The sequence below is a fragment of the Vigna radiata genome, chromosome 5 (genome assembly GCF_000741045.1).
Source record: "Vigna radiata var. radiata cultivar VC1973A chromosome 5, Vradiata_ver6, whole genome shotgun sequence".
NCBI classification, from domain to species: domain Eukaryota; kingdom Viridiplantae; phylum Streptophyta; class Magnoliopsida; order Fabales; family Fabaceae; genus Vigna; species Vigna radiata.
This window is the reverse complement of record NC_028355.1, coordinates 35636367-35657197: the sequence shown is the minus strand read 5'-3', so window position 1 is coordinate 35657197 and position 20831 is coordinate 35636367. Positions and strand designations below refer to the sequence as shown.

Below are 20831 nucleotides of genomic sequence, written 5' to 3'. Positions count from 1 at the left end.
TAATGTTTGTTGTTAAACTTGTTTAATCAATATATGAACAAAGTTGTATAATCAATGTATGTTTAAACTTGTCTAATATGTATTGTAAGACTCGTCTAATGTGTTAATGGACTCGCATAATATTTGTATGGACAAACTTATCTAATGTATATTGTTAGACTCATCTTATCGATATATGGATAAACTCGTCTAGTATTTGTTGCTAGACTCATCTAATCAGTATATAAACAAACTCTTCTAATTAATTTATATAATGATTCGTGTAACGATTTTTGCTATACTCGTCTAATGATTATATTGACAAACTCATCTAATGTGTATTCTAAACTTGTCTAATCAGTGTATCAATAAACTCATTTAATGTTTTTTACTATAATCAGTTAATTAGTGTATTTTTAAACTCATCTAACTAATGTATAAAGTGATTTGCCTATTTTTTTTTATATATTTATCTAATTAGTGTATGGAAAAATTCATTTAATATGTGTATTGCTAGACTCATTTAATATTTTTTGTTATATTAGTTTAATCCATGTATGGACATATTTGTATAATATATATGTTGGACTCCTTTAGTGTGTTGTTAGAGTCATCTAATTAATGTATGTCTAATGCATATTTTTACCTTAGTCTAATGACAATATAAATACATTAATTATATTATATATTTTATGACAATTAATTTGTAGTTTTTATATTTTGTATATCTTACTTAAAACTCTTATATTTTGAAGTTCAAAATAGTAAAATATGAATTCAAATAATATAAAATATTAATTTTCTATTAAGAAGTGTGATTTTTTTTGTTATAAATATATATTTTAAATTTTTGAAATAAATTATTAAATATAACTTTTTGATTTATTCTGTTATAAATATAATTATTAAAAACCTTATATAGGATTGTGTGTACATATTTTTTTAATTTTTATTAATTATTATCAGTTTAATTTTTACCTATTAAAAATATGAAGAATATTCATTTATAAGAATATCTATATTATAATTTAATATAAAAAATAGTGAATATAATTTTTATTGATAATTTTTTTAATACAAAACTATTACATGATAATTGTTTTATATGACAATATAACAATTTATATTACTTTTTAAAATAAAATATATTTTTGAAAATAGTTAAGTAACTATAAATCATAAAAAGATAAAATTAAAAACAAAAAATTATATAGGAAAAATATTTTAAATATAAGTAATTTTTTAACATAATAAATGTGTTAAAATAATTTTTTAATTATGATTAAGATATGTATCATAATACACATGAAAAAATTAATTATTTATTAATTTTACGAATGCATATCATATCATTGTTAAAAAGTATATTTTTAATTTGTTACTTTAAAAATTGGGTGTAAAATATTTAACTCTTTATGATGGTCAATTATATTGATTAACATAAGAATTTCAATTTCATGTGTCCCTGAAGTTGTGGAAGATATTAGAGTGATAAATAAAGAAAATGTTATTCAAGGAAAACAAATAGATTATTAGTTATACAAGTAATTACTATTTTAGTCTATAAAGATGTGACATTAAAAATAACTTTAAATTTATTTTTTTAAATTTAAGTATCTAAAATATTTTCACATATATTTCTAAACATATTTATAAAAAATGAAAGTATTAAATATAACTGATATTGTTTAAGAACTAAAATTATAATTTATTTAAAATAAAAAGTATGAGCAAATATTATTTATAATATATTATTAAATGATAGAGTTAAAGCAATATTATTTAAGAAATAAAATTAAAAGTAAAATATATTTTTCTAAAAAAATAAATAGATAAAAGAGTAAATATATTCTTATTATTATTTTTTTAAAATGATGTTATTTTAAGATATTAAAGTAAAACTTAAATATATTTTTCTAAAAGAAAAATATGGGTAAAAGAGTAAATATTTCTTTTAAATAATATTATTTTAAAAATTCAAAGTAAAAGTAAAATTTTTAACTAGTAAATTAACTCTTTGGGAATATGGGACAAAAAAAATAATGTCAAATAAGTAAGCAAATTACTATTTTGGACAAAATAAACATAAATAAGAAAGTAAATTTTTTAGTATTTCTTTGCTTATATTATAATACCACGTTTTTTTATTTTCTTCTGTTATAGTAGATAACAGATATCTAAATTCAATTGCTCATTTTGACATATATTTTTAAATATATTTATTATTATGGTTTAAATTAAAGTATTAAATATAATTAACATATATTTTAAAACTAAAATTATATTTTATCTAAAAGAAAAAAGGTTAAATAAGTTTTCAATCATTTAACTTTGTAACAAAATTGGAATTTCTCCATGTTGAAAACCTTATATTTTTTTTTCCTAAAACTTTAAAAATAATGAATATAGTAGTTTTAATTTAATTACGTTAATTTTTTTGTGTCAAACATGTTTCATGTCAGCGTTTGAGTTGTTTATACCGTTTAACATGTTTTTACTTAAATACAAATAAGATATGTAAAAAAAATTACATTTGACATGCCAAAAAAGTTTAACAAAATTGGATTAAAAAGATTATATCTATTCATTTTAAAAGTTTTACTAGTGCAGAATTGACTTTTAACGTCACCCATTAGAGGGGTCCCTGATGTAAATTATTGACCGGTGGCAATTTCGTAAATAAGTTAGGCCTATAGACGTTTGTTAGGGGGGGCCCGACGTCTATAATATTATAGACACCGGGGCCCATACTAACTGACATCTATATGTCTGACAGTAGGTGAAAAGTCATTTCTTTCCACCATGTAGGCGTCAGTGTCCCTCTGAACCGACGTCTATAGTCTGACAGGTAGGTGAAAAGTTATTTTTTTCCGTCATTTAGACGTCTAATCCTGCCACCTAACGTTTATATTCGATTATAGACGTCAGTGCTCATCCCGACCGACGTCTATATGTCTGACAAGTATGTGAAAAGTCCTTTCTTTCCGCCATCCAGACGTCTGATCGCGCCACCTTGACGTCTATATTTGATTATAGATGTCGGTCCCCACTGCATCGACGTCTAAATATACCACGAATATTATTTTTTAAATCGAATCGACGTCATATTAGTGAGGTCCCCGCCGTATATTCCATTATAGACGTCGGTCTCCTGGGCAACTGACGTCTCATTTCTTGTTAAATCAGTGATTGCGAACCAGCAATATCGCGCACTTCATCGTCTTCCTTTTACTTTTCTCTCCGCTGCATTGCATTTTCAAGTGTGTTTGTTCTCTTTTGAACGTTTAAACTTGCTTTTAATCCGATTAAAGTAATCTTTGATGTATTATGTTTCATTTGAACCGATAAAAATGAGTTTCCATTGTGTTTTGGTGCAATTTTTCTAGTGTCTTTGGGTAGCGTAGTGCACCTTCTCCCTTTGCTAGTTTGCTCGTAAGAAAAGCTTGCGTTTTTTTGGATCTCTTATGGCATTTCAACCTGAAGCCGATCCTGGGTCCTTACCTAGTTCCATTCCCACCGCCAAAGAAAAAGAATACGGTGACACCCACCGTATTCTTTTTCTTTGGCGGTCGAAATGGACCTAGGAAACGACCCAGGTTCGTCTTTGGGTTGAAATTCCATAAGAGATGCAAAAGACACAATTTTTTTCTTACGAAGAAACTAGCAAAGGAAGGAGGTGCTACTACGCTACCCAAAGACACTAGGAGAACTGCACTAAAACACAATGAACACTTCGTAGACGTCGGTTAATGTCATGTTCGACGTCTATAGTGCCCTTAGACGTTGGTTAAGGCCACATATAACGTCTTTATATTGCTCTTAGACATTGGGTAGTGTCATGTCTGACGTCTATAACAACACTTAGACGTCAGGTAGTGCCATGACTGACGTCTTTATAAATGTCGGTCATGTCATTGAACCGACGTCTATAACTATGTCGTACCTGTAGAATCCGACGTCCCATTAACGTTACCTGTAAAGACGTCAGTTTGGGATGTGAAGTTAAAAGCCAGAAATAACACACATCTAAAGTCCTTTCTACACTAGTGTTTGAGGATAAAAATATATCAAAATTTCAGATAATGATGAATTTTATTATTATAGTACCAAATATATTATATAAAGATGTATTCTCTTCACGACTCTTCCACACTACTCGGTATCCATCCTCTTAGCCTCATGCTTTTGTCACCAAAATGGGGTCAAATCTAGATTAAATGTCAAAAATTGAAAGTCAAATATAGATTGAATGTCAAAAAGTGAAAGTCAAATCATTATTAATGTACTATTTATAAGATTGCGTCGTTGATCATGGGTCCCATTTAAATGGGCCATAACTTAAGGGTCCATTGGCCCTTAGGTCCAATGACCACCTTACTTATGAAGCAAGCCTCATTTTTGGCTAAGTCCTCTTATACCAAAGTATCCTCAACATTCATTAAGAGATACCAGTAGTTAGTGCTCAACATACTAGAGTAGTCAGTGGTCCTTCTTGAAATATCTTAGGTTTTGATGTTGGTTGCAGGCTATCCAATACCATGTGCTCAGTAATTGGCCTCCAATATACCTAAGTTGTAGATAATGATTAACAAGATCGATAGATCTTCACTTGTATACAATACTAATTCTACTTCTAATATACTTAAGTTGTAGACCATGGTTAAGAAGACTAATAGGTCTTCAATCATATAAAATACAAATTCTAATTTTACATTAAAGTTTAAAGACTAAAAAGCATACTAAAAAAAAATATGACCAAATATTATTTACAATGTTAAATATTAAATGATAGAGTTAAAATGATATTATTTTAAGAAATAAAAGTAAAAATAAAATATATTTTTCTAAAAGAAATAAATCAGTGAAATATATATTTTTTTGAAATGATACTATTTTAAGAAATAAAATTAAAAATTATATATATTTTCCTAAAAGAAAAAATAGGTAAAATAGTAAATATATTATTTTTGAAATAATATTATTTTAAAAAATAAAAGTAAAAGTAAAATATATTATTCTAAAATAAAAACAAATAGATAAAAATGTAAATTAACTCTCAAGTGATAGAAAAATAAATATATAAAAATAAATTAGCAATGTCAAATAACTAAAAAATTATCATACGACATTTGTCATCAAAATAAATATAAATAAAAAATAATAAATTTTTTAATATAATGTTTTCGTATATTATAATATATAAAAATCATAACAATAGATAAATTTCCTAATAAGTTTTTATAATAGATACCAATAGACCATAATGGCTTTTTGGACGTGTTTATATATATGAATTATATTTTGAGTGTTGATAATATTAAGTGAGGTCTTAAGGTTTATGGATGTTACCATTAATAAAAGAGTTTTTTATTTAAAATGACATTGTATTTAAATTTAATTAAGTTTTAAATCTTTAATAAATTAATATTTTATTAAATCTTTATTAAATTTTATGATTTATTGAGTTCTAAAATATTTAAATTTTTGTAATTGAGTATGTTGTTAGTTTTTTTTTATGCAATTGGATGATGTGGTTATTATTTTCTCTTGGTGGTATTTAATTGGATGATGTGGTTATTATTTTGTCTTGGTAGTATGTTTTGCTTTCATCACATGTAACATCTTAATTATATAATTTTTTAAAATTATAAAATTGTAAAATTTAAAATTATAAAATTGTATATCATAACATTAATTATGAGGAAAATTAAAAGAAATGATGAAAATTAACAATTGTATCATCTAATTAACAGAACAGTGAAAATTTTCAATTAAAAAATTGTAAATTTTTAAATCTAAATAAACGACTAAAATATAATAAAAGTTCAATAAAAAGTCATGAATTTGTTAAGAACGTATAATTTAATTAAACTTTTTATTTATGATATTAAAACTATTTATTCCATAAATTTGTTTTTATTCACTTTATAAACTCACACGCGTAGATAAAATGTTTTTGAAGTAGATTTTATGATTATAACATTAAAAAACTATGCAATATTTGTCAGAAATAATATTTTTGAAATCGATTAATGTAAGTAACAAACATTTTTTCTCATAATTGATTAAAATCTATTAGAGTTGAGAAAATCTATAAATAGACAGATGCATTGCTTTTTTGTATTCAAGAACTTTTTGATCCATATCTTTAATATTTGATTTGTTTGTTGAGTTCTTAATGGCACGAGCATCATGTTTTTACAAAAATCAAGAATACTACATTTGTAAAAAAATTTCAAAGGTTCTTGAAGAATTGAAGTGTTATCACATACTGATTATACTTGCACATTACAATCAAGGTTGATTGGATTCACTCACATTACAATCAAGGTTGATTGTGTTCGTTGTTGCTACAGCCAGGAAGAGGACTTGGCGTAGTTCTTTGACTTATAATGGGTATCACTAAGGATGAAAGTGGGTGATCTTTCTAGGTGTATACTATAGTTGATTTGGAGTAAGGAAGGAAATTACATATTGAGGGGATTGTTCCCTGTATCTTGCTTATAAGAACTCAATCAATATAGTGGATTCCTTTCAATCTAAAGTTTATTGAAAGAAGATTGGACATAGACAGGTTGACCGAACCAGTATAGACTTTCCCTACACCAATTTATCCCTTGGTTGAGACACTTGGCCTATCTTTTACTTTTTCTACATTATCATACTGTCATTTGTGAATTAAATTAAGTTTATCTTTCTACTCTGCTGAATAGGAAGAATCAAAGTTTTAGTTTTAGTAATGGCAGCCACCAACACTAAATGTGCAAGAATATGAAACTTTAGAACTCTCTACTTTTAATTATTATTCCCAAAATTTCAATATTATTGGTTGTTGAACCAAATCTATAAAAGTTGGGACCAAATAAAATATTAAACCTTTATAAAAATAATCATTAAATATAATTTCTTTAAATTTTTGAATAATTATTTATAGTCTCTAATATGAATGTTAAAAATAAATAAACAATTAGTATTATTTTAAATATTTAAAATGTTATTCTTTGTGGTATAAGTTCCTCCATCAATATATGTAACTTATAATAGTTATTTAACTCTCTTTTTTTCAATAGACAGTAATTAATTAGTGTTATATAATTAAAAATAATCAATTTATAAAAAAAAAAACTAAAATAAAAAGTTGAAACTAAAACAATAGTTAACGCATAAATTAATTACTCGGATATGAATCTCATTAATTGGTTTCATTATTTGAGTGAGTTTGTGACTTTTCATGGAGTCAAGTTAGAGTCATGCCAAAACAAAGTTGTCGAAACACATCTTCTAAAATGTTTTCAGCAGAAAAAAAGGAAGCTTAAAATTTGAATGTTAAAAACTTTATGATTAAACCTTTTTAATGTGTCTATTTTAATAATGCAACATTGATTAATCTCTATAGGGTGTTGGCTAGCTTAGTTGCATGGAAAAGTGGTTGCATATAGGAAGGCAAATAACGGTAAAGAAAAATATCAGAAAAGTGTTTGATGAAATACCTAGACGAGGTTCATTTGTAAAAGCCTTTGCTAATTTTCTGTCGTGATCATTTTTTTACGAACAAGATTTTAAATAGTTATAATTTTGTCCATGATATTTACTTTCAAAAATGATAAAATGGTTGTTCACTAAAATTAGAAGATAGAACCAAAATTATCTCTAAATCAGTTAGAAAATATGCAGAAAAAACTAAGTTTGAACAGGTTTTTGAGCTTCCAAATATGGTAGAACCACATAGACACCACACAAAAAATGGAACAGCACCTCGTGCATGGGCTATAAAAGGATTCCCTAGCACCCTGATTCTCTCATCACAAGGGGAGCAGCATCAATAACCAATAAAATCAATAACACATTAATCACCATGGCAAGGTCATTTGCTGTTGTTGCCCTCTTTGTCTCAGTTATGTGCTTCTCTTCTGCCTTAGCTCGCAAAACACCTGAAAGATTCTTCGTTGAAGGCAAGATTTATTGTGATCCTTGCCAGTTCGCATTTGAGTCCAGACTCAGCTTCCCCTTGCCAGGTAAATTTCCTTAATCACCATCACATTATCATGCATTTATATCTATGTGTTACAAGTGTTCACAAGCAAGTTTTACTTGGAGTAGGAACTACTAACTAGGCTTAAATGTACATGCATGAGCTATAAAAGTCATAACTTCATCAAAGTTTTACTTGGTAAGAGATTTTCATAACATTCAGAAACTGGGGTTTGTGATAAGTATCCATTCTAGTACATCAGATTAAGAAAAAGGAAGGTGCAGGAAGTGAAGAAGGATAAGTAACAAATGTTTGAACATGTGTTTGCAGGTGTGAATGTGACTTTGGAATGCATAAAAGAAGAGAATGATACAGTGTCATATACGAGGAAGACCTCAACTGATGCAAATGGCTTGTACAGCATCCCTGTCCGTGGTGATCACGAGGAAGAGATCTGTGTGGTTGTTGCAAATCCACCAAATGAGGGACAATGCAGAGAGGCAATGCCAAACAAGTCCGACAGAATCATTCTGACCAAAAACATGGGTGCCGCATCTCAGACTCGTTATGTCAATCCCCTTGGGTTCATGACACAGACGACTGATCCACAATGCACTGACGTTGTTCAGGAGCTAGGACTCGACAAACTTTTCGATGATTAAGTGGAAGAGAGAAATGAATTAAACTCAATCCACAAGAGAGAACAAAATATCATGTGATGTTGTTGGATCAGTTTGTCTTGTATCTATTAAAAAATTAACCATTATCCGTGATGTGTTGTCTGCAAACACTTTATTCATCAAATAAATGATATTTGGATTTTGGTACATGCTGACTCAAGTACACTCAGTTACAGATTACTGCATAGCTTGTTTAGATGAAACTTTTCCATATAAAACTATAAAAAGTGGGTTACAATAACTTGTTTAAAACTGAATGAAATTAATTTGTAACTTAAAATCAAGTCTATTAGTTATTGATTTGTTAACTTGTTCTTTCTCTTTAAGTAATTACAATGTAAAGATGGTTGATGAATCAAATATCATATTTGTTGCCTTCAACTGAAGATATTCTTCTCTGGTTTATCTTATCTGCCATAATTCCAAGCCAGTTTATGGTCTTTGATATTGTGGTCAGTTACACAGTCTGTTCCTGAAGCATTTTCTTGCTGTGGAGGAATTTGACAATGTCTTGTAGGCCTTCTCCAACATCAGAGATCTTTATTAGCTCTCCTGCAATTTCAGCTGGAGTCACTTGTACTTCTCCGAGAAGCCCTTCAATCTGGTGAAAGAGTTCGTGCTGAGAAATTCCAAGGTAATTGAAGGCCAATTGCTCAAAAGCAGAAAAGTTACAGTATGACAGATGAATATGCATGTCCATTCTGCCAGGTCTTAACAGAGCAGGATCCAGCTTCTCTTTGTGATTGGTTGTGAAAATAAAAATGCGTTCCTCCCCGCAGCTTGACCATAGACCATCTATAACATTCAACAGTCCTGAAAGTGTTACCTGTTGAAAATTAATAAACACTGTTATTAGTCTAAACAAGTTCATATTAAACATCGTTGTCGTTATTAGTCATGGCAGCAATATACTTTTTAATGTAAACGCTACATAAGCAAAATAATAAGTAATTGCAAGCATATAGATGTTGTTAACATGGATAAAGATAGATGCACACAGTCATGTTCCTATATTTTTTATCATGTTATAAAGCTCTGAGGAGTGTGTAATGAAAATTGAGAAAAAGCTTGAGATAAAAAAAAAGAACCTTATTGTCTCCATTCTTAACTGCTTCTCCATCTTCTTCTCGGTTCTGCAGCTTTATAGTGCAATCAATGTCCTCTATCACAAGCATGGAGCGGTTAGACATGGCTAGGATCAAATGTTTTAATTCATTGTTGTCTTGGACAGTGGTGAGATCCAAGTCATAGATATCATAGTTCAGATAATCGGACATGGAAGCAATAAGGCTAGACTTGCCAGTGCCAGGAGGGCCATACAAGAGGTAACCACGTTTCCAAGCTTTCCCAGTTCTTTTATAGAACTCTTTTCCTTTCACAAACTTGTCCAAATCATTCACTATTTCCCTCTTAAGTTCTGCGTCAATTGCAAGAGTCTTGAAAGTCATGGGGTGACCAAGTTTGATACCAGGAACTTTCCAATAACAACTATAATCAACCGTGTGAAGCTTCACTGCCTCATTTTCTTGTTTGATGTCCTTGGCTCTCTCCAACACGTATGGAAAATATGAACTGAATATCTTCTCCTTGTGTTTCTTTGGAAAACATAGCTCATAGTACCTTATTTCTGACCTCAACGAGGAATTCATATCACGATGCTTATTCCGGATTGACTCAGCTTGTTTACATATGTATTTCCACCTTATTTCAATCCCTTCAAACTCATCATTCACTTCTTCATCTCTGTCTACACCGAATGAAAGATTTTTATCATTCTCTGATTTGCTTGCTTTAATTCTTTGAGCTGAGAGAGTGGCTTTGGTGGTGAGATAGGCCTCTGCAGCCTCAAACACTTGGTTTCTTGACATGCCTTGAAATTCTTCGATGACCACAGTGAGTCGGGTGGATAATTTGCGAGATAGATTGTGAAATCCCGAGTGAAAATATTCCAAGACTTCATTAGGAACAAACTCATTGGTAATACTTCTGAGCAGCATAGCTGAAGCAGCAATGGAGGCCACAGCAGTTAAAAGGGTCTTGCTATCGGACATGCTTTTTGTTAATGGAAAAAAAAGGTAACACAAAAGATAGACAAGTTGTTCAAAACTTCAACTCAAAGATCAACTCTGAACCAAAATCAGTTCCTCAACATGAAACTAAACTTTAAACCCAACCAGGCAACAAAACTCTTTGTTTGGACCTTGTATGAGATGATCTCAATATGCTTATCAAAGACTTGGAATGTCCCTTTATATAATACTACAAAACAAGACTAATTTATTGTTGACTCTGCTTTTTGGTCGTGGAAAGTGGATCTTGACGTGTTTACCACTCATATTGACTTTCTGGTCTTTTTGAAACTTTCTGAGTACTTTCACTCCATGATCTGTTGCAAGTTAGAAACTTTCCTAGTGAAGGGTAAAAAAAAAAGTATATGTATATGCATGCTTAACACTTCATATATACATGGTTTTGTTTAGAAGATTTCATGAACAGTGATGCAGAAGAACTGAAAAACATAGGAACCAATAAGTAATATTAATATCTGGTTGATGCAGTTCATATATGAAATAGCAGTAATATTGTATCAGTTACAAACTGATATATATATATATATATATATATATATATATATATATATATATATCAGTTACAAATTGTAGTGTAACACTCTTTCTGTATTCTTTTAAGTAATAACATACCTGTTAGGGTTGTATTCAATTGTTAGAATCCTTACTCCTTTTGTTGTTCTTCGAAGCCCTTCTCCTTATTAGAACATCCGTATTAAGTGGTATCAAAGCCTGATTTCGATCGAGGGATGAACTAAAATAACTTTTTTTGTAAGGTGTTAAGAAATTGAAAGAAAAATTCAGTATAGCTGGAACATTCCCGTGTTCGCGTTTGACAGATTTACTACAAAGGTTGGTGAGATATAGATTTGTTACGTGTACGACTAGTTCAAGATGATGTACGACTAGTCATTGGTTGATGTTGACGCACCATTTTTTAACATTCAGATAGGAGGAAGCTGCGGAGAATCATCTAATTAGGGTTTGGATTGGACACTGGATTTGATAGAGGAGTTTGTGGGAATGAAGAGGAAACTCTCATGTTATTTGGATTAAAAGATTTGAATGAATAGATAAAAAATATTTAAAAGAAAAAATTTGTTACAATCATTTAAGTGATAGGTGTGATAGAGTAAATAATATTTTAATATATAAAAATAAATAATTATTAATTTATTTTAATGTAAAAATGTGATATAAATTTAAATGTATATAAATAAAAATTATATTAAAATAAAATTGAATTTTTTTATTTATAATAAAAGAATTAATTGAAAAAATAAGATTAAAATTTATAAAAGGGATTTACATGAATAAATTTCAAACGCCTTCTTTTAAATAATTTATTTTATATTATTATTAAAATTATTGTTAATATTAATATCAATTATAATTATAATTTGTTATTATTAATATTAGTTGTAATTATAATTATTAATACTAGAAATGGAATGAATTTTATTATAATAGATTTAATTTCAATACTATCAAGAATCTATTCCATCATCTTTTAAATGAGAATGAATTTCATTATAATAGAATTCATATTTTTTAACATTTGTAGAATCGATTTCAATTATTCTTTAATAGTTAGAATTGATTCTTACAATGCTTCTCTAATATTTAGAATCGATTTCACTTTCTCAGAGTTGATCCCACTGAATCAATCTCATACCTACCACAATTCTTTTTAGGTAACAGACTCCTGCTCTCACCATAATTGATTATAGGCTTAATACCTTTTTTGGTCCCTCAAAAGAGAAAAAATGTTAAAATTCGTCCTACATTTTTTAAAAAGTTAAAAAGGGTCCCAACTTATGAAAAAACTGTTCAAGTTAATCCTTTTTTGTTACGGTGTCAAAATTTTAACGGTGTAGCTGACACCTTGGACAAAACATAATGACGTATTAGAATATTTAACTATGTGGTTGTGTGAGGGTAAATGAGGTGTAAAAAAATAAATTGGAGAAAAAAATAGATGGCGTGGCACTGTACTGTGAGAGGTTAAAAAAATAGGGGTTAGGGTTAGAAGGAAATCGCGAATTGGGATTAAACATTGTGGTGAAAGTGGTGTTCAAATTGGGGTGTCGTTGAAGTTGAAATTTGAAGATCGAATTGAAAAGCGTAAATCAGGTTAATGTTTGTGTTTTATAATGGTTTAAACCTCTTTTTGGTCCCTAAGTTATAAGCGGATGTTCAATTTAGTTCCCGTTTTTAAAAATGTAAATCTTTGATCCCTAAGTTATAAAAAAATGTATCAAATGAGTCCTTTTTTGACTTGAAATACTGTTTTTGGTTGTTTCTTAACAACTGCTACATCTTTAGATTGCTCTGATTTATTTCTTAATAATAACAACACTTTATATTGCTCTTTGTACTTTGACCATGAATATCAAAAAAGGACTTATTTGATACATTTTTTATAACTTAGGAACCAAAGGATTACATTTTTAAAAGCGGGGACTAAACTGAACATCCGCTCATAACTTAGGGACCAAAAAGAGGTTTAAACCTTTTATAATTTTCTGAATGTGTTATTGTTTGGTTATGATATTTGTCGTGTTGTCGCGTTTTTTTGGGGAGGGGGGGGGGGTTAACTATGGGTTAAATTGTTGTTTGTGAAAAGTTGTCGCGTTTTGAGGGTTGATAGTGGTCCCATAGGTCTTAGTTTAACTTAATTTAGTGGTCCCCGTTTGCATTTGCAGGATTCGGGTTGGGATGTCTGATGACAAGTTTTAGGTAGTGGTCCACCACAGTGGGACCTTGATCAAAGAAGTGCCCTTTAAGTATATAGGTGGGTAGATAGTTTATTGGGACGTAGACCTCGATAAATGATGTTATTTTGGAGTATTAGGTTCACTTAAACATATGGGTTACATTCAAGTACAATAATTATATTACAATGTCCAACATGTTTTACATAAGTTGTATGATGATAAAGGAGATATGAACATGATGAAGGTGACTAATTATTTGGGGAAAGTAAACTTGTATGTGTTACATGGGGTGGACGATCTAGTTGTTGTAGAAAATGATGTGAATGAGATTCATTACTTATGTGAAGGTCCTGCAGAGAGTGTTGAGGGTAGTGGCGTTGGAGGAGAAGCACATGTTGAGGGTGGTGATGAAGGAATTGGGGACATAGAAGTTGAACTGAAAATGGAGGTTGAGAATGAGGGTGTAGTGGAGGTTCAAAATGAGGATGCAATGGAGGTTCAGAATGAGGATGCATTGGAGGTTGAGAATGAGGGTATAGTAGAGGTTGAGGTTGAAAGTGAACAAGCAATGGAAGTCGACAGTGAGGTTGAAGTTGAGGTTGATAGTGTTGGTGGAGTTGAGGTTGAGAATGAAGAAGCAGTGGAAGTGGAAGTGCATAGTGAGGATGAACTAGGAATGGATTATCTGAATGATGATGAATATGTGGATCAAGACAATGATAATGAAACCCAACAACAATGTAGGGGTTTGTCAGATGATGATTGAGAGTCTGATGTGCTCTTAACTCCATAAAACAGTGGAAATGGGGAGGATAATAGTGAGGATAAAGTCTATGTAGGTCCCTTTTCAAAATATGAAAAAAAGAAGTCGATGGCAGATTACAGGTTGGAAGTGGGCACCATATTTAGTGATAAGGATGACTTTAAGGATGCCATTAGAAGGTATGTTGTTCATGCTGGGAGGGCTCTAAAATTTGTGAAAAATGATAACTGTAGGGTGAGGGTCAGATGCGTGGGTGGCCAAGGTAAGTGCCCATGGGTAGCTTACTATGGGTATTTGCCATCATGCAAAATTTGGCAATTAAGGAAGACAATTGATACTCACACTTGTAGTAGGCAACTTAACATTAAACCGATGAATGCTAAGTGGTTGATTCAAGAAATAGATAGTTCTTTAGTTGACAATCCTAATTTAAGGGTGAAAGACATACATAGTAAAGCATTATGAAAATGGAATATGAATATGTCAATATCTAAGGCACAAAGGGTAAAGTTAATTGTCACAAGACAACTTGAAGGAGATTTAAAAGAACAGTTTAAAAGGATTTATGACTATGGAGCTATCTAGGAGTTGGAGCTAGCTATCCACGAGCTTCTACCTGGGGCAGAACAAAGATTCTGCCTCAAACACCTGTATGCAAACTTTAGGAAAATGGTGGTCAAATATTAAAGAATATGATGTGGAGGGTTGCCACATGCACATATTAAAGAAGTCAATATTAAAGCATATAAATACCTCATAGGCATTCCCCCGAGGTAACCCATTGCCCATTACATCCCCAAAAATTTATGCCAGCATTCTTAGTAGTTCTTACGACTTTGGTTACAACAATATCACCATAGTAACAAATAGGAATTATCCTACATTCCCTCCAACCACCACCATAGGACGAACGAAGATCCTTTGGCCCAACCTTTGGAACACGAAGAATACCGTTGGGAACAAACCATTTCTATCTCGCCCCAAACACTTTCTTCACCTCAGGAACCAAGTTGGACGAACCCAAACCCTAACCCTCTTTTTTTAACCTCTACCACATTATCTATATTTTTTTTTCACAATTTTAACCTCACAACCACGCAGTCACATAAATTAGACACGTCATTATGTTTTGTCCAAAATGTTACTTGCACATTAAAAATTTGATGTCGTAACTAAAAAAGATTAACTTGAACAATTTTTTTTTATAAATTGGGATCCTTTTTAACTTTTTGAAAAGGTAGGACGAATTTGAATATTTCTCCTTTTTTAGGAACCGAAAGAGATATTAAGCCTTAATTCTAAAAATTTTTATTTAATAAAAACGAATTTGGTTGTAATATCTTGTATAAAAAGTAATTCTCGTATGAAAAATTCTAACTTGTATAGAAAAAGAATTTTAAAACTCTGAGGATTTTGAAATGTTTAAAATTTGAATGTTTTGATTTAAGCATATTTAGTTTATATAAATGGATTAATTTTTTAAATGATAAATTGTTAATTTTACACAAAATTATTTTCTGGAAAATGTAAAATATATTTTTAAATATATAATTAGAAATTGAAAATTTAAGATTAAAATTTATGAAAACAAGCATTAGTTATTTTTTATATATTTGTGACTAATAAGGTCATTATGTTTCTTTATTAGTAAATTATAAAGTATAAATCCTATTCCTTTTTCTCTTTTTTCCTGAGAAAATCAATAAAGAACCTAAAGTGTTCTAGAAAAATTCAGATACGAAAGGTTGAAAATCATCAATTATTTTAAATAAATATGCTTTTGTTTTCTATTTAAGTAAGGAATGTGAAACTACTTATATTAAAAAATTATAAGTTATTATTTTTTATCTAAGATTCTTAAAACTAACATTTTTTTTTCTTTTCATTGTTTATATTCCCTGTTTATCCTCACACCTGCATAAACATATGACTTAGATATATCCAGTATAATTGTTATATTTGTAATATAATTATTGATTTTTTATTTATCTTTACACAAATCTAAATTTACAATTGTTTATTAAATAAAATAAAAGTTCATGATATTTATAAGTATTTACAAGTTATCTATAATTGATTTAAGTCTAAGTCATACCATTTAAATAAGATATTTCAAATTACCACCACTAATTACAATAATTTTTATACATTATTTTATGTGTTATATCTTTTCAATTGATTTGAAAAAGTAATTATTTATTATAAATAAAATTTGATTTATTTATTATAAATTGTAAATAATGACTTTTTTTTTTCACACAGTATCATCTATTTGTTTAATATATTCTGAACTTAACACATTATATTATATTTAATCATTATAAAAATATTTAATAATAATTTAAATGAACATATATAATATTTTGATAACCTTCTATTTATTAATTTAATTATTATCATTCTAATTTAAAATATATCATATAAAACTTAATTTTATTATTAAATATTATATATAAATTAAAAAATACTGTGTGCAGTGCAGGGATACAAATACTAGTTTTATTACAAAGAAACAAGATATGATAGCTCCCTAGGGAGGGAACAAATTCTCTGTTTTTATTTTTATATGAACCTCATTTTGGACTAAAGTTTTTCTTTTTTTAAGAATTAGGGAGAAGGAACAAGAGGAAAGAGCAAGCAAGGAAGGTGAATTAGAGGAGAAATTCAGGTCTGGATATAGAAGGAGTAAGAATTTGAAGAGAACACTGCATCGAAAGTTTGTAATTTCTCATTACATTTTCATTGAATAAAATGCTTTATGTTCTGATTCCAGGATGTTAAGATTAATTGTTTGTTTCACTTTGAATCTGAAATTGCTTTGCTATGTTTGATAGTAATATATCTCTACTTGAATTTGGTACCAATTCCTATTCGCACAATGAAAACCAGAACCACAGAACAAATAACAGAGCAAGGATTGTAGGAAAATTAAGCAGCACAGAAACATAGAATTCCATATGCAATGTTACACAATCATACAGAGAAACAGAGATGGAAACCCTCTCTTTTTCTATTCCTCTCTGCACTCACAATTTTCACTCTATTTCGTGTTTTCACCATTTTTTTCTCTCCATTACTCATTGATTCTCTGTAATACATGTTTGCAATAACAACTTTTTAAACAAAATTTAATAATTCTGTTGTTTAATGAATTCTGGTTTTGTGTTTAAACTAGAATTATATATACGTCTTGTTGTATGTTTTTAGATAATAATGAGAAGTTTTTTAGTTTTCTGCATCTCTACAATCTTCTTTAGAAGTCGTGAGTGAGTGTGGTGAGGTGTTTAAGTGGGAAGAGTGAGTGAGTGATACATATTAAGTTAATCCAAACTCATAAAAGTTTGAGCTACAGTGACCAACAAGAAAGAACTAAGATTACAACTGAATATTTTTATCAAACACTAACTTATTTTACCTAATAAGATGAGTAGTTCACTTTAAAGAAGCAAACTTCAACAAAAAACTAATATATTTGGGTTGGTCAATTTCCCTATTTTTTTCTCCAACAAATACACATAAGGACTGAATCTTGGGACAAGAGATGATGAAAACTGAAGGAAAGATTTTCATGTGGAAGAATAGGCATACAAGTCAATAGATCAGATCAGATATCATTGGTAACATCCCATGAATCTTAGAGAAATAGAAATTGCATTATGTGATCTCTATATGTTACCACCCTCTTCAGGGATATCAGAAGTCCATAAAGTAAGGTTATCCCTCAACAGCTGCAAGATCAAGGTACCGTCCTTGTAAGATTCCTCATTCAGAGAGTCTAGCTCTGAGACAGCATCATCAAACGCTTGCTTAGCAAGATGGCAGGCCCTGCAAATAAGTTAAATGAAGTAAGGATATGTCCATGCCCTTTGTGTAATTAGCACAACTATTTCTGCATACCTTTCAGCTGAATTCACTATCTCATAATAAAACACAGAGAAATTTAGAGCCAGACCCAAACGAATAGGATGTGTAGGTTGTAATTCACTCTCAGCAGTGGTAGCAGCTGTCTGTAAATAATCATGAGTTTTAGTCTAACCTGGAAACTTAAAGTTTTCTGGATGGCACGCATACATAACAAAATTACAAAAATATTAAAGAACAGCAAATGAAACAGTAGGAGAGCAGCATAACAAGACAAACTGGTGCAAACTCTGATGGCATATTATTGGTCATAATAGATTAAAAAACGACTAAGTTACTAAACATTTCTAACTGCATGGAAGCACAAGATTGTTAAGCATCCAAGGAAAGATGTTGCAAGAAGTACTTGCTTAACAAACCTTGCCCTCATAAAGCATATAGATATATATAAATCACCCAAAATAATTAGCACAAAACCCAATGAAATTCCCCAGAGACGCAAGAACAGAGCATTAATAAATGGTTCAACCTAACTTGTGATGTAGTAATCTAGTAATGTACATTACAGAAACGGACTAACTAAACAATTTATTAACATAAGACCTAAATTTACAGACAAAGATGTTCAGAAAAACTTCATAAGCCCTAATGAAAGAAAGGGCAACAAGGTTGATTACTCCTAAGTAGAAGCATCTAATGGGCAAGAGTTTGGACGAAAAGTGAAAACATCTTTACCTAACCTACCAACACCGAGTTATGAAAGGATAACAATTATGCTGTTATATGCCTAGAAGATGTTGTCTTTCAAAAAATAAACCTCATCTACATTTTCTGCTAACATTGAAGGCAGCATGTAGCAACGTTCACCCCAACCTTGTCAATAGTAGCAGTCTAGCATACACATAATATATATAGAGCAAACTCATAATATATATATATATATAGAGCAAACTCATTTACAGAGGTAAACCTTGCCACCTCCAGAAAATACCTGATATGCTTTAAGTGACTGATCTGCTACCTCATTCTTTTCATCACCGGCTTTGAATTCTGCCAAATACCGGTAATAGTCTCCTTTCCTGCAACCAATTTAGAACTCAAAGAATGGGTTAATAGGCCAAAAAAACCTTGCACATCTGATATCATAATAAAAAACACTTAAGAAGCCACAAAGAAGAAGACCACAAAGCATACATCTTATAATAAAACACTGTGGACTCCGCAATATTAGTGGATGGAATAAGATGCTCATCTAAAATTATCATAATGTCACTGCAAATGTTAGACAGCTCCAACTCGACCTTGTGCCTATAATCCCTTATGCGTTTAACATTCAACTCATTCCCTTTTGACTCCTCTTTCTGCTCTATCGATGACAAGATCCTCCACGAAGCTCTCCGTGACCCCACCACATTTTTGTATCCAACAGAGAACAAGTTCCTCTCTTCCACACTCAGCTCAACGTCCAGCTTCGCCACCTTCTTCATGGCATCCACCATTTCTGCACACCACACCACTCCATCACTCAACACTCTTGACTCAAATTCCAAAACAGTAATAAAATAGACTTTTAAAATCATGGAAGGTGTGACTTTTAAAATAGTTGTTAAACTTCACTGCACAAAACATTGGAACCGAATTCCAAAACACACAACAAATAATATAGAGGTTGATGTTCACACTCATTCACTCAGAATCATGTTATTTTAAAAAGAAACACACGTCAAATTCTTCTCATGTCAAGTTATTTATGTATTACTCTTAGAGCAACTATTATAAAATTGAACAACAAATACTTCCCAATAACTCCAAAATTTCACTCTTTCTTTATTTGATAATCGAGAAGGTGAAATGGGCAAGTGAAATTAAGTACCAGTTACATGCAGAAGTGAAAAATGCAGTGGACATTTATGGAAAAAATTGAAACTTTATCAGACCAAATGCAGTTAATGCAATAACAAGAAGACGGGTAGCTGCAGAAGATGCTGGGAAACGTGATTGAAAGTGGAATGCAGCTAAAATGAAGGAACAAGAACAAGTGTTCACTTCACAGTAAACATCTAGAGAGAGAAAGCACCATCATATCGTTCAGCTTGTTCAGCTAACTTTGCAACATATACAAAGTTCTCGCGTTCCTCGGAGAAGGTAGCCATTGCTGATTCAGTAGCTTGAGTGCTCCACTATCTCCCTGCCCAGGGTGCTGTAGAGAGAGAGAGAGAGAGAGGAACAACAAGTGAAGTGAAAGTTAGATGCTGTTTATTTTTTTTCTGAAAAAAAAAAGTTTTGAGTATTTATAGGTAACCTGGTTTTGCCGGTGGCAGGGTTCTCTTATTTTAGGAAATGACTGGGAGTGGGACCCATGGGCTTGGGTGTGCCCGTGTGGGCTCTGTACTGGACTTTTTGTTTTACTATTCATAATAAATAACATTTCATAATATTTTTCTTATTTAATTAAATAAAAATCGAATGTTAATTTATAAATATCGCTGATATATGTTTTAATAAGTGAACTTAAAGTTTAATTTAATTTTATAAAATCGGGCAGATCTTTTTGTATTAATGTTTTAAATGTAATTAATTATTGTTTTATATTAAAATATATAACTACTAACTTCCAAACCAACCTCAAACTAATACATTAAAGCGAGTGTCTTACGTTTAATAGCTATAAAGTTCTTATATGCTTGAAACAAGTTGCTGTCACTCTCTTTGCTTTTTATGAAGTATACTTGATCATTCGTTTAATAACTATAAAATTATTCAAGAAATTAATAGGTTAATATTATAAAA

At 30.2% G+C, this 20831-nt stretch overlaps 3 protein-coding genes across 5 annotated transcripts; 1 reads left to right on the top strand and 2 right to left on the bottom strand.

The window, feature by feature from the left end:
* The first annotated feature begins 7629 nt into the window (after positions 1 to 7629).
* On the top strand, positions 7630 to 8784 carry LOC106760676 (olee1-like protein). The gene is made up of 2 exons (XM_014644085.2): positions 7630 to 7994; positions 8282 to 8784. The coding sequence occupies exons 1-2, from the start codon at positions 7835 to 7837 to the stop codon at positions 8611 to 8613; spliced, it is 492 nt and encodes a 163-aa protein (XP_014499571.1). The 5' UTR covers positions 7630 to 7834; the 3' UTR covers positions 8614 to 8784.
* A 109-nt stretch (positions 8785 to 8893) lies between these two features.
* LOC106760959 (AAA-ATPase At3g50940) lies at positions 8894 to 11758 on the bottom strand. 2 transcript variants are annotated; one of them, XM_022781603.1, is made up of 3 exons: positions 11334 to 11758; positions 9720 to 10630; positions 8894 to 9457 (listed from the first exon to the last, which is right to left on the bottom strand). In XM_022781603.1, the coding sequence occupies exons 2-3, from the start codon at positions 10626 to 10628 to the stop codon at positions 9089 to 9091; spliced, it is 1278 nt and encodes a 425-aa protein (XP_022637324.1). In that variant the 5' UTR covers positions 10629 to 10630; positions 11334 to 11758; the 3' UTR covers positions 8894 to 9088. The 2 variants fall into 2 exon arrangements, with proteins under 2 accessions (XP_022637324.1, XP_014499898.1); XM_014644412.2 differs by having other exon boundaries at positions 9720 to 11017; positions 11334 to 11757.
* A 5873-nt stretch (positions 11759 to 17631) lies between these two features.
* LOC106760764 (14-3-3-like protein D) lies at positions 17632 to 20369 on the bottom strand. Of its 2 annotated transcripts, none has more exons than XM_022781602.1 (5): positions 20119 to 20369; positions 19236 to 19542; positions 19033 to 19120; positions 18133 to 18187; positions 17632 to 18005 (listed from the first exon to the last, which is right to left on the bottom strand). In XM_022781602.1, exons 1-5 carry the CDS (start codon positions 20192 to 20194, stop codon positions 17956 to 17958), a joined length of 576 nt encoding a protein of 191 aa, XP_022637323.1. In that variant the 5' UTR covers positions 20195 to 20369; the 3' UTR covers positions 17632 to 17955. The 2 variants fall into 2 exon arrangements, with proteins under 2 accessions (XP_022637323.1, XP_014499670.1); XM_014644184.2 differs by having other exon boundaries at positions 18078 to 18187; positions 20119 to 20362.
* Positions 20370 to 20831: the final 462 nt, after the last annotated feature.